At 46.1% G+C, this 15,979-nt stretch overlaps 1 protein-coding gene across 1 annotated transcript in view; it reads left to right on the forward strand.

Annotated features, from left to right (window-relative positions):
* LOC141147619 (natural cytotoxicity triggering receptor 3 ligand 1-like) overlaps positions 1–15,979 on the forward strand; it is a 67,429-nt gene that overhangs the window by 18,511 nt on the left and 32,939 nt on the right. The window contains exons 2-3 of the mRNA XM_073634851.1: positions 13,501–13,827; positions 15,470–15,772. Coding sequence (XP_073490952.1) covers positions 13,501–13,827; positions 15,470–15,772 — 630 coding nt within the window. The remainder of the gene's footprint in view (positions 1–13,500; positions 13,828–15,469; positions 15,773–15,979) is intronic.

The following is a 15,979-nucleotide window of genomic DNA, read 5'->3' on the forward strand; positions in this document are numbered from 1 at the left end:
CCCTGCAAGGCAAAGCCAGAGCTATAGCTAGTGAAGGTTGGAATCCTTTTAAGGGTCTGGGAATCTTTGGGGATTTATTTTTATTTTTCAGCGGATCATGGTTGAAGGAGGTAGGGGTATATATACTCATGTTGTTTTTGTATCTATTCCTTCTATATGTCGTGATTAGGGATGAGCCGAACACCCCCCTGTTCGGTTCGCACCAGAACATGCGAACAGGAAAAAAATTCGGTTGAACACGCGAACACCGTTAAAGTCTATGGGACACGAACATGAATAATCAAAAGTGCTAATTTTAAAGGCTAATATGCAAGTTATTGTCAATAAAAGTGTTTGGGGACCTGGGTCCTGCCCCAGGGGACATGAATCAATGCAAAAAAAAGTTTTAAAAACGGCCGTTTTTTCAGGAGCAGTGATTTTAATAATGCTTAAAGTCAAACAATAAAAGTGTAATATCTCTTTAAATTTCATACCTGGGGGGTGTCTATAGTATGCCTGTAAAGGGGCGCATGTTTCCCGTGTTTAGAACAGTCTGACAGCAAAATGACATTTTGAAGGAAAAAACACATTTAAAACTACCACGGCTATTGCATTGCCGACAATACACATAGAAGTTCATTGATAAAAACGGCATGGGAATTCCCCACAGGGCAACCCTGAACCAAAATTAAAAAAAAAAAATGATGTGGGAGTCCCCCTAAATTCCATACAAGGCCCTTCAGGTCTGGTATGGATATTAAGGGGAACCCCAGCCAAAATTTTAAAAAAAAATTGACGTGGGGTTCCCCCTAAATTCCATACCAGACCCTTCAGGTCTGGTATGGATTTTAAGGGGAACCCTGCGCCAAAAAAAAAAAAAAAAAAAACGGCGTGGGGTCCCCCTAAAAATCCATACCAGACCCTTATCCGAGCATGCAACCTGGCAGGCCGCAGGAAAAGAGGGGGGGACGAGAGTGCGGCCCCCCCCCTCCTGAACCGTACCAGGCCACATGCCCTCAACATTGGGAGGGTGCTTTGGGGTAGCCCCCCAAAACACCTTGTCCCCATGTTGATGAAGACAAGGGCCTCATCCCCACAACCCTGGCCGGTGGTTGTGGGGGTCTGCGGGCGGGGGGCTTATCGGAATCTGGAAGCCCCCTTTAACAAGGGGACCCCCAGATCCCGGCCCCCCCCCCCTGTGTGAAATGGTAAGGGGGTACTTACCCCTACCATTTCACTAAAAAACTGTCAAAAATTTTAAAAATGACAAGAGACAGTTTTTGACAATTCCTTTATTTAAACGCTTCTTCTTTCTTCCTTCATCTTCTTCTTCTTCTGGTTCTTCTGGCTCTTCTGGTTCTTCCTCCGGCGTTCTCGTCCAGCATCTCCTCCGCGGCGTCTTCTATCTTCTTCTCCTCGGGCCGCTCCGCACCCATGGCATGGGGGGGGGGAGGCTCCCGCTCTTCTCTTCATCTTCTTCTCTTCTTCATCTTCTTCTTCATCTTCTTCTTCTTCTTCTCTTCTTCTCCTCTTCATTTCTTCTCCGGGCCGCTCCGCAGCCATGCTGGCATGGTGGGAGGCTCCCGCTGTGTGACGGCGTCTCTTCGTCTGACGGTTCTTAAATAACGGGGGGCAGGGCCACCCGGTGACCCCGCCCCCCTCTGACGCACGGGACATGACGGGACTTCCCTGTGGCATTCCCCGTGACGTCACAGGGAAGTCCCGTCAAGTCACCGTGCGTCAGAGGGGGGCGGGGTCACCGGATGGCCCCGCCCCCCGTTATTTAAGAACCGTCAGACGAAGAGACGCCGTCACACAGCGGGAGCCTCCCACCATGCCAGCATGGCTGCGGAGCGGCCCGGAGAAGAAATGAAGAAGAGAAGAAGGAAGAAGAGAAGAAGAAGAAGAAGAAGATGAAGAAGAAGATGAAGAAGAGAAGAAGATGAAGAGAAGAGCGGGAGCCTCCCCCCCATGCCATGGGTGCGGAGCGGCCCGAGGAGAAGAAGATAGAAGACGCCGTGGAGGAGATGCTGGACGAGAACGCCGGAGGAAGAACCAGAAGAGCCAGAAGAACCAGAAGAAGAAGAAGATGAAGGAAGAAAGAAGAAGCATTTAAATAAAGGAATTGTCAAAAACTGTCTCTTGTCATTTTTAACATTTTTGACAGTTTTTTAGTGAAATGGTAGGGGTAAGTACCCCCTTACCATTTCACACAGGGGGGGGGGCCGGGATCTGGGGGTCCCCTTGTTAAAGGGGGCTTCCAGATTCCGATAAGCCCCCCGCCCGCAGACCCCCACAACCACCGGCCAGGGTTGTGGGGATGAGGCCCTTGTCCTCATCAACATGGGGACAAGGTGTTTTGGGGGGCTACCCCAAAGCACCCTCCCAATGTTGAGGGCATGTGGCCTGGTACGGTTCAGGAGGGGGGGGCCGCACTCTCGTCCCCCCCTCTTTTCCTGCGGCCTGCCAGGTTGCGTGCTCGGATAAGGGTCTGGTATGGATTTTTAGGGGGACCCCACGCCGTTTTTTTTTTTTTTTTGGCGCGGGGTTCCCCTTAAAATCCATACCAGACCTGAAGGGTCTGGTATGGAATTTAGGGGGAACCCCACGTCAATTTTTTTTTTAAATTTTGGCTGGGGTTCCCCTTAATATCCATACCAGACCTGAAGGGCCTTGTATGGAATTTAGGGGGACCCCCACATCATTTTTTTTTTTTTTTATTTTGGTTCGGGGTTGCCCTGTGGGGAATTCCCATGCCGTTTTTATCAATGAACTTCTATGTGTATTGTCGGCAATGCAATAGCCGCGGGTAGTTTTAAATGAGTTTTTTCCTTCCAGATGTCATTTTGCTGTCAGACTGTTCTAAACACAGGAAACATGCGCCCCTTTACAGGCATACTATAGACACCCCCCAGGTACGAAATTTAAAGGGATATTACACTTTTATTGTTTGACTTTAAGCATTAATAAAATCACTGTTCCTGAAAAAACGTCCGTTTTTAAAACTTTTTTTTGCATTGATCCATGTCCCCTGGGGCAGGACCCGGGTCCCCAAACACTTTTTATGACAATAACTTGCATATTAGCCTTTAAAATTAGCACTTTTGATTTCTCCCATAGACTTTTAAAGGGTGTTCCGCGGCATTCGAATTTGCCGCGAACACCCCAAATTGTTCGCTGTTCGGCGAACTTGCGAACAGCCAATGTTCGAGTAGAACATGAGTTCGACTCGAACTCGAAGCTCATCCCTAGTCGTGATGAGGTGCTACTGTTGCCTGATTGGACGAGTGAACAGAGCCAGAGCAGATGACCACATCTGCCTCGCTGAGATGAGATGCCCCGAAGCCCAACCTACGTACAAGAAACAGAGGATCCCAGACCGACCAGCTTTCATGTCCTCCTCTAAGTCATCCTTACTGAAGAACAGAGTATACAAGTCAAGCCGTGTTTTCCTTTCTATGGACTCATATGGACTGTAAGGACTGATTCATTTCCAGGTGTAAGAAGATCAAGATTAATCAAGGGACACATGGGAGCATATGACAAAAAGGAGGAACTTTTGTGGAAATTTTATTATATGGACTCATGTGGACATTTTATTCTAGGATGTGTGCTTTATAGATTGTCATCCGTCTTCCTGTGTCTGATTTAACTGAGGAGCGCTCTAGCAGAGCGCACTTGGGATGAATCGGGACAAGCAGTAAAACCGTCAGTATGAAAACCTTCTCATGGGCTTGGAGACATGTTCTCTGTGTGTGTGGGCGTTTGCCGGTTTGTAAGTATCAAGTGCAATGGGCTGGGCTTCTTGCCTTCAAATATCTATGCACATTAGAGAAGCGATGTCCGCATAACGAGAGAAACATATTATATCTCTGTTGTGGCTATTCTATTCCTTTTGGATACATATCTGCTTTTGTAAGAGGACATTGATATCTGCCCTGTTGGTATACTCGTACCGTATATTGACAACAGCTGCAGCAATGTCCCCGCAGATCTTCTCAAGCCTGTAAGAACAAGTAGAATGATCTTAGTAGATTCTGGTTACTCTGAGCAGTATTGAATGGGCTCCATGCTGATCAAAATGGTGGATGTGCATGCATGTGGCTGGGCGGGGGGCAGTGTACATGCCTCAAGTGGGTGGGACATGTGAGCTCTCCCCCCCCACTCCTTTGGATGCCCTCCCCTTTATTGTTGTCATTTCCTGTGTTGTCATTTCCTGTGATGTCATTTTGCATGGAGGAAGAGATTGGCTGTTGGGGCCATGACTTCCTGTTTGTGATTCCTTTTGTTGCCGATAAATAAAAGGTGCCTGTGCATGTGAGGGTAGGCAGTCGAGTTGTGGAGCTGAGGATGTAAGAATGGTGGTTATGTCTGTGTTACTTGGGAAGAAACGGGAAATAGGGTCATACTAAGATGCATTATACCAAAAGGCTGAACATGACATGGAATACACGTAGCGTATAGTGGAATTTCCACGTCAAGCTGAAGTGGTTAAAATATACTCATGATAAAAAGTTGCTTCTCTTAAAAAACCTCCACTTCACTTTACCCAGAAGAGCAGAAAGATAACCTGACATATTGTAGTGACATACAAGCCTGTGAGAGGAACTCCAGGTGGTGGTACTCACCTGGAAGCCTTGACCACAGGGTCACTTTAGGCAATACAATTCGACCAAGGACCCACCTCTGGATTACTGATTGGACAATGAATGTCCAATACCAAATAATGACGTCACCCTGATACTCTTCTTTCATTGTTAAAGGGTTAGTTCACCTTTAAGTGTAAAATGTATCCCATGCCCTGCAGCATCCCATGTACATTACAATCCACTCTTCAGCTTTCAAAAAAATGCTCATGTATCTACAAGGCAGAATTTACAAGCGTGCTCCCAACATGGAAGGACCAAGCATGCCAGCTCTTTCATAGACCATGCATGCGCCGTGTGCAATCCCTCCCTGTGTTGCCACAGTGGCTGAGCTCTGGGAGGGAGAGATGGCACACTGCACATAAACAGTATTTTATCAAATTAAATATGCTTACTTGTTGAACTATGCCACGCAATTTAATACTATGAAGGTTCCTTTGTTGCAAAATGCTTCTTGTAAAACAGTACATTGATTCTATTAGTTGTGGGTTGAGTCGAAAACCTCTTATAGCTGAAATCCGGGCAGATTTAAAAGACACAAATGACTGCAGCTCTGTAATCATTAATACATCATTAAATGTAGTTTTAACCGCTTGTGGACCGCCCACCATACATATACTTTGGCAGGGCGGCCGCTCTGTGCCAGATCATGTACCTAGTACGTGATCTGACACTTCCTGGTCTGGTCTGCGGCGACCTGCTCCAGCTGTGATTGGACACAGCAGGAGCCAATCAGTAGGTTCGGCGGACGTAATGTCCACCGGAACCCACTGATCGTTTGGGAGAGAAACAGAATGGCGATCTGCCTGCATGTACATGAGGAAGATCGCCGATCTGTGAGAGGGGAATGTACTGATCCTGTGTTTCTGATAAGAAGGAACACGGATCTTTACATTCCCCCAAACAAGTCCCCCCCCCCCCACAGTTAGCAAACACTCCCTAGGATCACATTTAACCCTTTGATCGCCCCTGATGTTAACCCCTTCCCTGCCAGTGTCACTAGTACAGTGACAGTAGCACTGACAACATTATTAGTGTCACTGGTCCCCAAAAAGTGTCAGCAATGCCTCGTTTCCACTGAGCGGATTGGTTCGGTACGCTATTTTGGGTGTTTGCATTACGAAAGCGGCCCATACAACCGAACCGTACCGCTCCATTCAGGGTCCTTCTTCAGATGTGGGGCCATAGAAAATGGAACGGTTCGGTTAAGGCGGAGCTACCGGCGTCACACGATACTTTCCACTGATTGGCTGACACAAAACACTCTGCTGTGCTATGATGATGTCAGAGGAAAGCGCCAAACAAACTGCATATAAAGGAGAATTAAAGGAGAAGGATGCCTGCAAACAACAGCTGTGTTTGGTCATCACAGGAATTATCTACTTTCCTAAGCATAATTTGTGATAGCGTTATTCAGAGTGAGCTTGATGGATCAGTAAGGAACGAAAAGGTGTACAAAGATATTTCTCAGCGGATGGCAGCAGAGGGATTTGAACGCACGTCGGGTCAATGTAGGGCAAAGCTTAAGAAGCTTAAAGGCCAATATAAAAAATTTAAGGACGACAACAGCCGTAGTGGAAACAGTCAGAGTACTTGGAAGAGGTACAACGCCATGGAAGCCATTTACGGTCTTAGGCCAGCAAACCAAGGCAGGGAGGGAGGTCTGGACTCTGCAACTTCAATGCTGGAATCCATGATAGACCCCTTTGGTGAGTTTTTTTGTTATACATAGGATTTTGCTCTGCTAACCATTTAAAAAATATATATAACCATATGTGCATTTTCAGAAACAAGTGATGGGAGTTTCCAATGATGCATCAAACGTTTCCGACGATGGACCTTCAACCTCTTTCAGCAGCACCAGTACTATTTCCTCAAGCCAACCACAAAGTAGCCAACCACAGAGTAGCCAACCACAGAGTATGCCCAATGCACCCTGGCACAGTGGTAAGACATGATGATAGTTGTAATTGTGCATTTTCTTAAAATAAATCAGCAGTGTGGCAGATGTGCAGGGGGTACAGTGGTGGAAGAGAAGAGCAGGGGGTTCAGCAGTGTGGCAGATGTGCAGGAGGTACAGTGGTGGAACAGATGAGAAGGGGGTTCAGCAGTAGACAGAAGAGCAGTGGGGCAGATGTGAAAGGAGGTGTATTGTCGGGGCAGATGAGCAGGGTGAACAGAGATGGGGCAGAATATCAGGGGGAACAGAGGTGGGACAGGAGAGCAGGGGGTACAGTCTGGTGGGGTAGATGAGAAACGGGGTTACAGTGGTGGGACTGATGCTTCCAAAAACTATTCTGGTCTTTTGTATATTACAGGTGAAAGGAGACGGTTGCAGATGGATCTGCGCACAGTCATGGAGGATATGCGGGCATCAGAGGAAAGGCAGCTGGAAAGGATTGAGAACCTTTCTGAGAGTCAATTTCAGGCACTGCGTCAGGATGCACAGGAAGCTATGTGCCAGAAGGCAGAAATCGCCCGGCAGCAGATGGAGCAGTTGGCTACCTTCAATCAAGCCTTCCTTGGTGTCCTGGGTCAGCTTGTTCAAGTGCTTGGAGCCAGTCGTGATCCCAGGTTACCACCCAGATAGTAGGGCCTTTCATGCAGCACAGGAATTGTGCACTTGTACACGTTTCGTTAAAAAAAAATTTAGTTACGTTTTTATAAAAAAAAAGCTTATTTTAAATATATTTTTCACATTTTGACTTTCTAGAATATATAGAATTTTTTTTTGTGAAATAAAAATCATGAGAGACTTTTTTGAGTATGTCTGATTAATGTAACACTTTATTAACAATACAGTAATACTTTATTAAAACTTGTAAAAATGAATGGTAAGAAATTAAACATTGAGGTGCCGCATCAGAGCCTGACGTATTTCACTGCACTTTTCTTCCATATCCTGTGCTGCTATTACTAGTACTGGCTCTTCTGAATATGTATTCCAATCCTGGTGGAAGCCTTCTCCATGACTTTCACAAAGATTGTGAAGAGCACAGCAAGTAAGCACCATGGATTTGGCAATTTTAATGTCACTGTCATTCCTCTTCATAAGACACCGCCATCTACCCTTAAAGTGGATGTAAACCCAATGTCATCCTTTCTAAACTACTGCCATAGGGGTTATCTATAAGGATATACACGCCTCCTGCATGTATCTTTAACTGTCAAATGTCTCCCCTCTGTCTGTTATGAGACCCGAAAAACTGCATATTCTGTGGGTGGGTCTGTTGTCTGGAGTTCAGTGGGTGGAGTCGTGATGTCAGTAGACTCCCCACTCACCTCTACACTCCTTGTCAATATGCATGTTCTCCTTTCTAACACTGAACTTCTGTTGAACTTCTGCTATGATCTCTAAGGCCTGATTCACACCTATGCATTTTTAGTGCTTTTTACATTTTGCAGATTTGCACTACAGTCCATCTAACACGGTTTCCTATTGAACACGTTCTGTAGAGCAAATCTGCAAAATGCAAAAAGCACTAAAAATGCATAGGTGTGAATCCAGCCTAACATCCAGTGAAAAGACAGGAAAGTAACCACATGACTTCAGCATGCCAAATCATGCTGAGGTGTGAAACAGCCAATCCTTGCAGAGCTGCTGAAGAAAGGAGTGGGGGAGGGAATTAAAAAATAATGCATGTCTTAGGCTGTCACTCACAGCAAGGGGGAGTATTTGACAAAGTTTTTCTCAGTTTGTCAAGATTTTTCTCACTGAACAATAAAAGGGGATTGCTCAGATATGGATTAACTCTGTGTGGCAAGCCTGGGCTCAAATGATAGGAAATTTTATACTCTACGGTATGATGAAAAAAAATTCATGTTTACATCCACTTTAGGTCTTCCAAAAGCATTTTCCACTACAACCCGTGCCCTGGATGTTTTCTTGTTGTAGGTTTGTTATTCTGGTGTCAGGCGGCCATTGTCAGGAAATGGTTTTAGGAGCCAATTTTGTAAAGGGTAGGCAGAGTCCCTGAGCACATAATAGCCAACATTCACCCCACAAATGTTCTTAGTGCAAACAGGGCACAAGCCTCCCTGGCCAACCCAATCCCAAAATGTGGACAATCGTAGAACCCGAGCATCATGCAAACTCCCAGGCTTTCCTACATTCACATTCCAGAACAGTCCTTTTCCATCCACTACTCCCTGGAGGATGATGGAATGCCAGCCTTTTCTGTTGAAGTAGTCAGTGTGGTATTCTTGTGGTGCTATTATTGGTATGTGTGAGCCGTCAATAGCACCAACACACTGTGGAAGGCCCCACCTGTTCTCAAAGTAGTCAGCCATGTCTTTAAGTTTTTCCCTATATGGAAAACGAACAATTTCAGGAGTTAGCAATGTGCAGACAGCCTTACAGAAGTCCTGCACACACTGGCACACTGATGATTTACTGACACCAAAAAGATGACCTATACTTCTGTATTCACTGTTGGTAGCCAGCTTCCACAGTGCAATGGCAACTCTTTTCCTCATAGGCAAACTGGCTCTGAAGTTGGTGTTTTGCTTCTCCATCGCAGGACGTAGCTTTGTACAAAGGTAAGAGAAGGTTTCCTCAGACATTCTGAAATTGTGCACCCACTGTGTGTGTGTGAATCTCAGGACGGTCACACCCCACCACTCATTGGCGCGGGTGAGAGCCCAAATGACTGATCGGCGGCGCTGCTTTGCCAAGAGGAGAAGCATCTAAAAAAATAACAAACACAGATGGTAACAGATCATAAAATAAAAAACATATTCATACAACATATACATTTTTCATTATTCTTGGTAAGTGTATCAGGTAGGTGGGTCAGTGTGTGTTTCAAATAGGTAGGACAGTGTGTCAGGTAGGTGAGTCAGTGTGTGTGTGTCAGGTAGGTGAGTCAGTGTGTGTGTGTCAGGTAGGTGGGTCAGTGTGTGTGTGTGTGTCAGGTAGGTGGGTCAGTGTGTGTGTGTCAGGTAGGTGGGTCAGAGTGTGTGTGTCAGGTAGGTGGGTCATTTGCTTACCCTATAGCGCTGCCGTCTTTGTCTTTGCCGCACAAAGGTGTACTTCTCCTCTCGGCTACATATCCAAGCTAGAAGTTTTCTTTTCTGCTGTGTTTCTCATTGCCGCTCGCAACCTTCTCTCATACAGTGCGGCATGTTTTTTAAATATGAAGAACCAAAAGGCAACTAGAGAAAAGATGAGCTGCTGGATGACCTCCATTGTTGTTGATTCTCAGGTTTCCTGTCGCACTAATATGACATCACACTAGGCATTTTTTCTAAACCCTGCATGGCCCCCTTGTGGTCCCACTTGCAGTGGAAACGCTCACCAGAATAGACCGGACCATTCTAGGCCATTCAAACTGTACCGAAGCGAACCAATCCGCTCAGTTTAAACGAGGCATTAGTGTCCGATTTGTCTGCCGCAATATCACAGTCCCGCTATAAAATAAAATAAAGAAAAAATAAAGAAAAATATCCCATAGTTTGTAGACAATATAACTTTTGTGCAACCCAATAAATATACGCTTATTGGGATTTTTTTTTTACCAAAAATATGTAGCAGAATACATATTGGCCAAAACTGATGAAGAAATTTTTTTTTTTTATTTTTTTTTTTATTGAATATGTTTTATAGCAGAAACTAAAAAATATTTTTTTTTTTCAAGATCTCAGTATTTTTTGGTTTATAGCGCAAATAAAAACTACAGAGGTGATCAAATACTGTATGACCAAAAGAAAGCTCTACTTGTGGGAAAAAAAATTACATACATTTTATTTGAGTACAGTATCGCACAAACGTGCAATTGTCATTTAAAGTAACGCAGTGCTGTATCACAAAAAATGACCTGGTGAAGGGGGGCAAATCTTCCAGGGCTGAAGTAGTTAAATACTAGCAGATTTGACCTGGTCTCAGCCTACAACAGTCCCTGTACAGCAGGGCCGGAGTGTGAGAGGAAGTACCAGCACAGGTAGCCAATCTGCTCATGTACTGACAAAAGATAGGGGGAGAAATCAGAGTGACAGAGAGATGAACTCATGTTGCATCTCTTTCCGCTATCCAATCACAGACTGCGGTGGATTCAGGATGACCTGGGCTCACAGAAATTAGGTTAAATTATGCTACCCATACCGAATGAGGACATCTAGTGGCAGAAAAAAAACTCCTGCATGGAGCATTTCTGTATTGAACCTGGATATTGCAGCAAAATTGGTTTTGCCGCGTTGTCTTTTAATGGACTATTCATGTCAATTGTGTATTTTTTACTGGAGTTCTGCTTTAACATTCCTTGCAACTACTGTATGGTCACAAAAGGACAAAAGGAACCAATGACTTGGAGCACTAGGATCCCTTGTGATCAGGCCCGGACTGGCCATAGGGCAGACCGGGCATTTGCCCGGTGGGCTGGGACGTCCAGCTCCATAGCCTGTTGATGATCAGGCCGCACAGCGGGAGGTAAGCGGCGCCCGCGGCCTGGACAGGGTTAACACAGGCCACGGCCGCCGCTCACCCACCGCTATGCGGCCGTGCCTGTGTCATCTCTGGGCTCCAGCGCAACTACAATAGCGGCTGAGCTGTGTGTCTCTCTCACACACAGCTCAGCCAACGCTGACAGTTCCACTGATCCTCCTCTTCCCGCCCCTCTACTCTATCTGCTCCACCCATACCCACTGCGTCTGCCCCGCCCACACATCCCTGGGGTGAAGGAAGGAAGTTTTTTTTTTTTTTGGTGCCGAGATTTAAAAGCTGCAGGCAGCCCTCTCCGGAGCCTCATCCTGGGGTGAGTAAGCTCACCCTCTCTCCTGCCTTCCAATGTGTATATAAAAGGAATTTAAGGGGTGTTCTGTGGACTCTGATACAAAAGGGGGACTTTGGTGAGCAGAGACCCCCTTAAATCAGTGTTCCCCTTTACATTAGAGTCCACAGAGCTCCCCCTTATAGTAAGTGGGGGCTTAGTGCAGATTCTGATGTAAGACACCTCAGTGCGGACTCTGATGTAAGGGGGCTGAGTGCGGAATCTGATGTAAAGGGGCTCAGTGCGGACTCTGATGTAAAGGGGCTCAGTGCGGAATTTGATGTAAGACACCTCTGTGCGGACTCTGATGTATGGGGGCTCAGTGTGGAATTTGATGTAAGGGGGCTGAGTGCGGAATTTGATGTAAGACACCTCTGTGCGGACTCTGATGTAAGGGGGCTCAGTGCGGAATCTGATGTAAGGGGGCTGAGTGCGGAATTTGATGTAAGACACCTCTGTGCGGACTCTGATGTAAGGGGGCTCAGTGCGGAATCTGATGTAAAGGGGCTCAGTGCGGACTCTGATGTAAAGGGGCTTAGTGTGGACTCTGATGTAAAGGGGCTTAGTGTGGACTCTGATGTAAGGGGGCTCAGTGCGGACTCTGATGTAAGACACCTCTGTGCGGACTCTGATGTAAGGGGGCTCAGTGCGGACTCTGATGTAAGGGGGCTCAGTGCGGACTCTGATGTAAGTCACCTCTGTGCGGACTCTGATGTAAAGGGGCTCAGTGCGGACTCTGATGTAAGGGGGCTCAGTGTGGACTCTGATGTAAGACACCTCTGTGCGGACTCTGATGTAAGGGGGCTCAGTGTGGACTCTGATGTAAGGGGGCTCAGTGCGGAATCTGATGTAAGGGGGCTGAGTGCGGACTCTGATGTAAGACACCTCTGTGCGGACTCTGATGTAAGGGGGCTCAGTGCGGACTCTGATGTAAGGGGGCTCAGTGCGGACTCTGATGTAAGTCACCTCTGTGCGGACTCTGATGTAAAGGGGCTCAGTGCGGACTCTGATGTAAGGGGGCTCAGTGTGGACTCTGATGTAAGACACCTCTGTGCGGACTCTGATGTAAGGGGGCTCAGTGTGGACTCTGATGTAAGGGGGCTGAGTGCGGACTCTGATGTAAGACACCTCTGTGCGGACTCTGATGTAAGGGGGCTCAGTGCGGACTCTGATGTAAGGGGGCTGAGTGCGGAATCTGATGTAAGACACCTCTGTGCGGACTCTGATGTAAGGGGGCTCAGTGTGGACTCTGATGTAAGGGGGCTGAGTGCGGACTCTGATGTAAGACACCTCTGTGCGGACTCTGATGTAAGGGGGCTCAGTGCGGACTCTGATGTAAGGGGGCTGAGTGCGGACTCTGATGTAAGACACCTCTGTGCGGACTCTGATGTAAGGGGGCTCAGTGCGGACTCTGATGTAAGGGGGCTGAGTGCGGAATCTGATGTAAGACACCTCTGTGCGGACTCTGATGTAAGGGGGCTCAGTGCGGACTCTGATGTAAAGGGGCTTAGTGCGGAATCTGATGTAAAGGGGCTCAGTGCGGAATCTGATGTAAAGGGGCTCAGTGCGGAATCTGATGTAAAGTGACTCAGTGCGGAATCTGATGTAAAGGGGCTGAGTGCGGAATCTGATGTAAAGGGGCTCAGTGTGGACTCTGATGTAAGACACCTCTGTGTGGACTCTGATGTAAAGGGGCTCAGTGCGGACTCTGATGTAAGGGGGCTCAGTGCGGACTCTGATGTAAGGGGGCTCAGTGCGGACTCTGATGTAAGGGGGCTCAGTGCGGACTCTGATGTAAAGGGGCTTAGTGCGGACTCTGATGTAAGACACCTCTGTGCGGACTCTGATGTAAGGGGGCTCAGTGTGGACTCTGATGTAAGGGGGGTAATCATTGCAGTGCAGTCCCCTTTATATTTATATCAGTGTTCCTGCACATTACAGTGGAGGACCGATACACCCCCCCCCCCGGTCCATGGAAAAATTGGCTGCTCAGTCTAAAATGCCCGGGCCTATTTTTTGTCCCAGTCCGGGCCTGCTTGTGATTGTATGCAGTGTGTGTATTTATCTTATCATACAAACATAACCACTTTATTTATTGTCATCTCATGCAGATGCTGATCTAAAGATGACCGGACCTTCTACATATACAGCCACCCTCGGATCAAATGCTCACATTCCCTGCACATTCACATCGGATCAAAATCTCAAGGATTTTCCACAGTTTGCAGTTTTTTGGTATTATAATGAATCAGTTATTCTAAGAACTGATGGTTTGGTGGGGTATAATACGTCCAAATATTCCATGGATAAGTACCAAGCTTTAAATGGCATTGCAAATCTGAGGATCTCTAACATATCTGTGGCAGATCGTGGAATCTACAAATGTTCAGTGAGCTATACACAACTCCGACAGCAAACAATTACAGTGAGCGTTCTAGGTACGGTATATTAGATGTGTCCACACATTAAAGAGGAACTTCACCCATGTTTAATATATAAGCGTGTAGCTCTGACCCTAAAGGAGCTGCTGGTATTTGATTGGGCCTGTATTCTGCTCTTACAACCCCGATAACTTGACTCAATCCCCTTGACACAGCTGTGGTGCAGTATTGATGTGAAGTAAATAGTAAAAAAAAAACAACCCCACACTGTGCAATAAAGTAATAATATACCTTTGTTATTACCTGGGCATCCGATGTTTCACCTGCTGAAAATAAGAACAGCACTCCACACCAATGGTACTTAACCAGGAACGGAATTTTACTGGAACTGGTATAGAATAATAATGACAGTATTTGCACCGTCACATAAACGTAATGCAATAGCCCAAAAGGTTTTTCACAACAGTCTATACACATGAGTTTGTCTTAACTGATCCCTGGAAGTGAGTCTCCAAGTGGGACTAATGCCCAGAGAGAAAACACCTTAACTCTGGGCACCTTCCCACTTCCAGCAACCTCTGTTAACCACAAGAAGACAAATGTTATTCAATAAAGCACAACACAATTCCTAGGGAGCTCCCCCTGCTTTATAATGCAGTCCCTCTGATAATCAATAGGATGCAAGGCCTTGTTGTAATGAGAGATGCAGTCCTTTCTTTCTTCTTTCTTCTGCTAGCTATTTGTGTGGTACGAATTGTAATCCAATAGTTGAACAAACGAGGATTAAAGGAAAATGGATGTTGGAACTATTCTTGTAATGCAGTACACCTGCAACTGCCTCCGGTTTTTAGTAACACAGTGTCAGTAGTACAGTGAAGGATAGGCTTGAGGCCTGTTCAAACTCAGTCCTTTTGCTTAAGATCTTCTCTGTGGGTTTACAGGTCCCAGCAACACTGTGTTAAAAGTTTATGTGTATAAAAGTGCGTTAATAAACTATGGGCGGCAGCCCTCTCACCTAACCAGGTCTGGATAATGAATAGAACAGCTCCGCTCCGGTGCACTCAGTCTTGCTCCTCACCAGCTGGCGCCGTTTCACCACTCTGCTCTGCAAGATGGACCGGACCCTCAGATGGCTCCGACAGGTATCTCTTGATCCTTCCCAGTTCCGTCACACCATCTTTCCAGCTTACAGGTACAAAGCAGAGTCGCTGATCGTGCCGCGCCACAGCAGGTGTAGGCTGCGCTGTCTGGAAACATCCTCACAGGTCCTTGTAGGCAGGCCACGCGTCCAGAAGAGACCCAAGATGGCCGCGCATGGTCTTTTATACCCTACCCAGCATGCAATTCAGTACTAAGTATTCATGGGTAGGTCACTTGGCATTCTGGGTAGGTAGATCCTTGTACTATGTAAACAGTCACTTCCTGTAACATTTCTCTATGTTCTTGAAATAGAAAATAAAATGAAGTCCATTTCACGTTTGGGCCACTAGATGATGCCAAATACCAATAAAGGCATTGTCCATACTTTTACATTACATGGCATTAGGAAACAAAAATGTCAGTGCTACAAGTGCATACTCCATGAGGAATGTGTAAATGTAATTATAGCTTACATATATTTGTAGTCATGTATTTTACATATACATTGGAACTGACCTCACAATACTGGTTTTGTACTTTTTTTTAATATATTTAACAGCTGTTCCGAAGATCACAGTTGTTAATGATGATGTCATGATAAATAAGACGAGTTTCCTGTGCTGTGAAATCTCTGGATTCTACCCGAAGGACATTTACATCACATGGCTCCAGGATGGAGAGCCATTGGGCAATGTTCTACAAGGAGAACTTCAAAACAATCCGGATGAGACATACAGTATAAACAGCTCAATAATACTAAGACTCACTGAGGAGGACAGAGAGCAGAACTTCTCCTGCAGAGTCCAACATGTGTCTTCACCTACACCTCTGAATAAAGACCTTCAACTGCACATATATGGAGGTAATGACGCTGTTTATTTTGCCTAAAGCAGCCTTTCTAAATCTCTTCTTCTTATTTTTTACCCCAGAGGAACCCCTAAAATAATTTTCAGGTTTTGAGGAACCCTTACTAAATCCAATTTATTCAGGGTCAATGGGAAAGATGTCCCTTACATTATTAACCACTTAAGGACCGCCTCACGCCGATGTACGTCGGCAAGGCGGCACT

Source organism: Aquarana catesbeiana, linkage group LG06, assembly GCF_042186555.1.
Source record: "Aquarana catesbeiana isolate 2022-GZ linkage group LG06, ASM4218655v1, whole genome shotgun sequence".
Taxonomy (NCBI): Eukaryota; Metazoa; Chordata; class Amphibia; order Anura; family Ranidae; genus Aquarana; species Aquarana catesbeiana.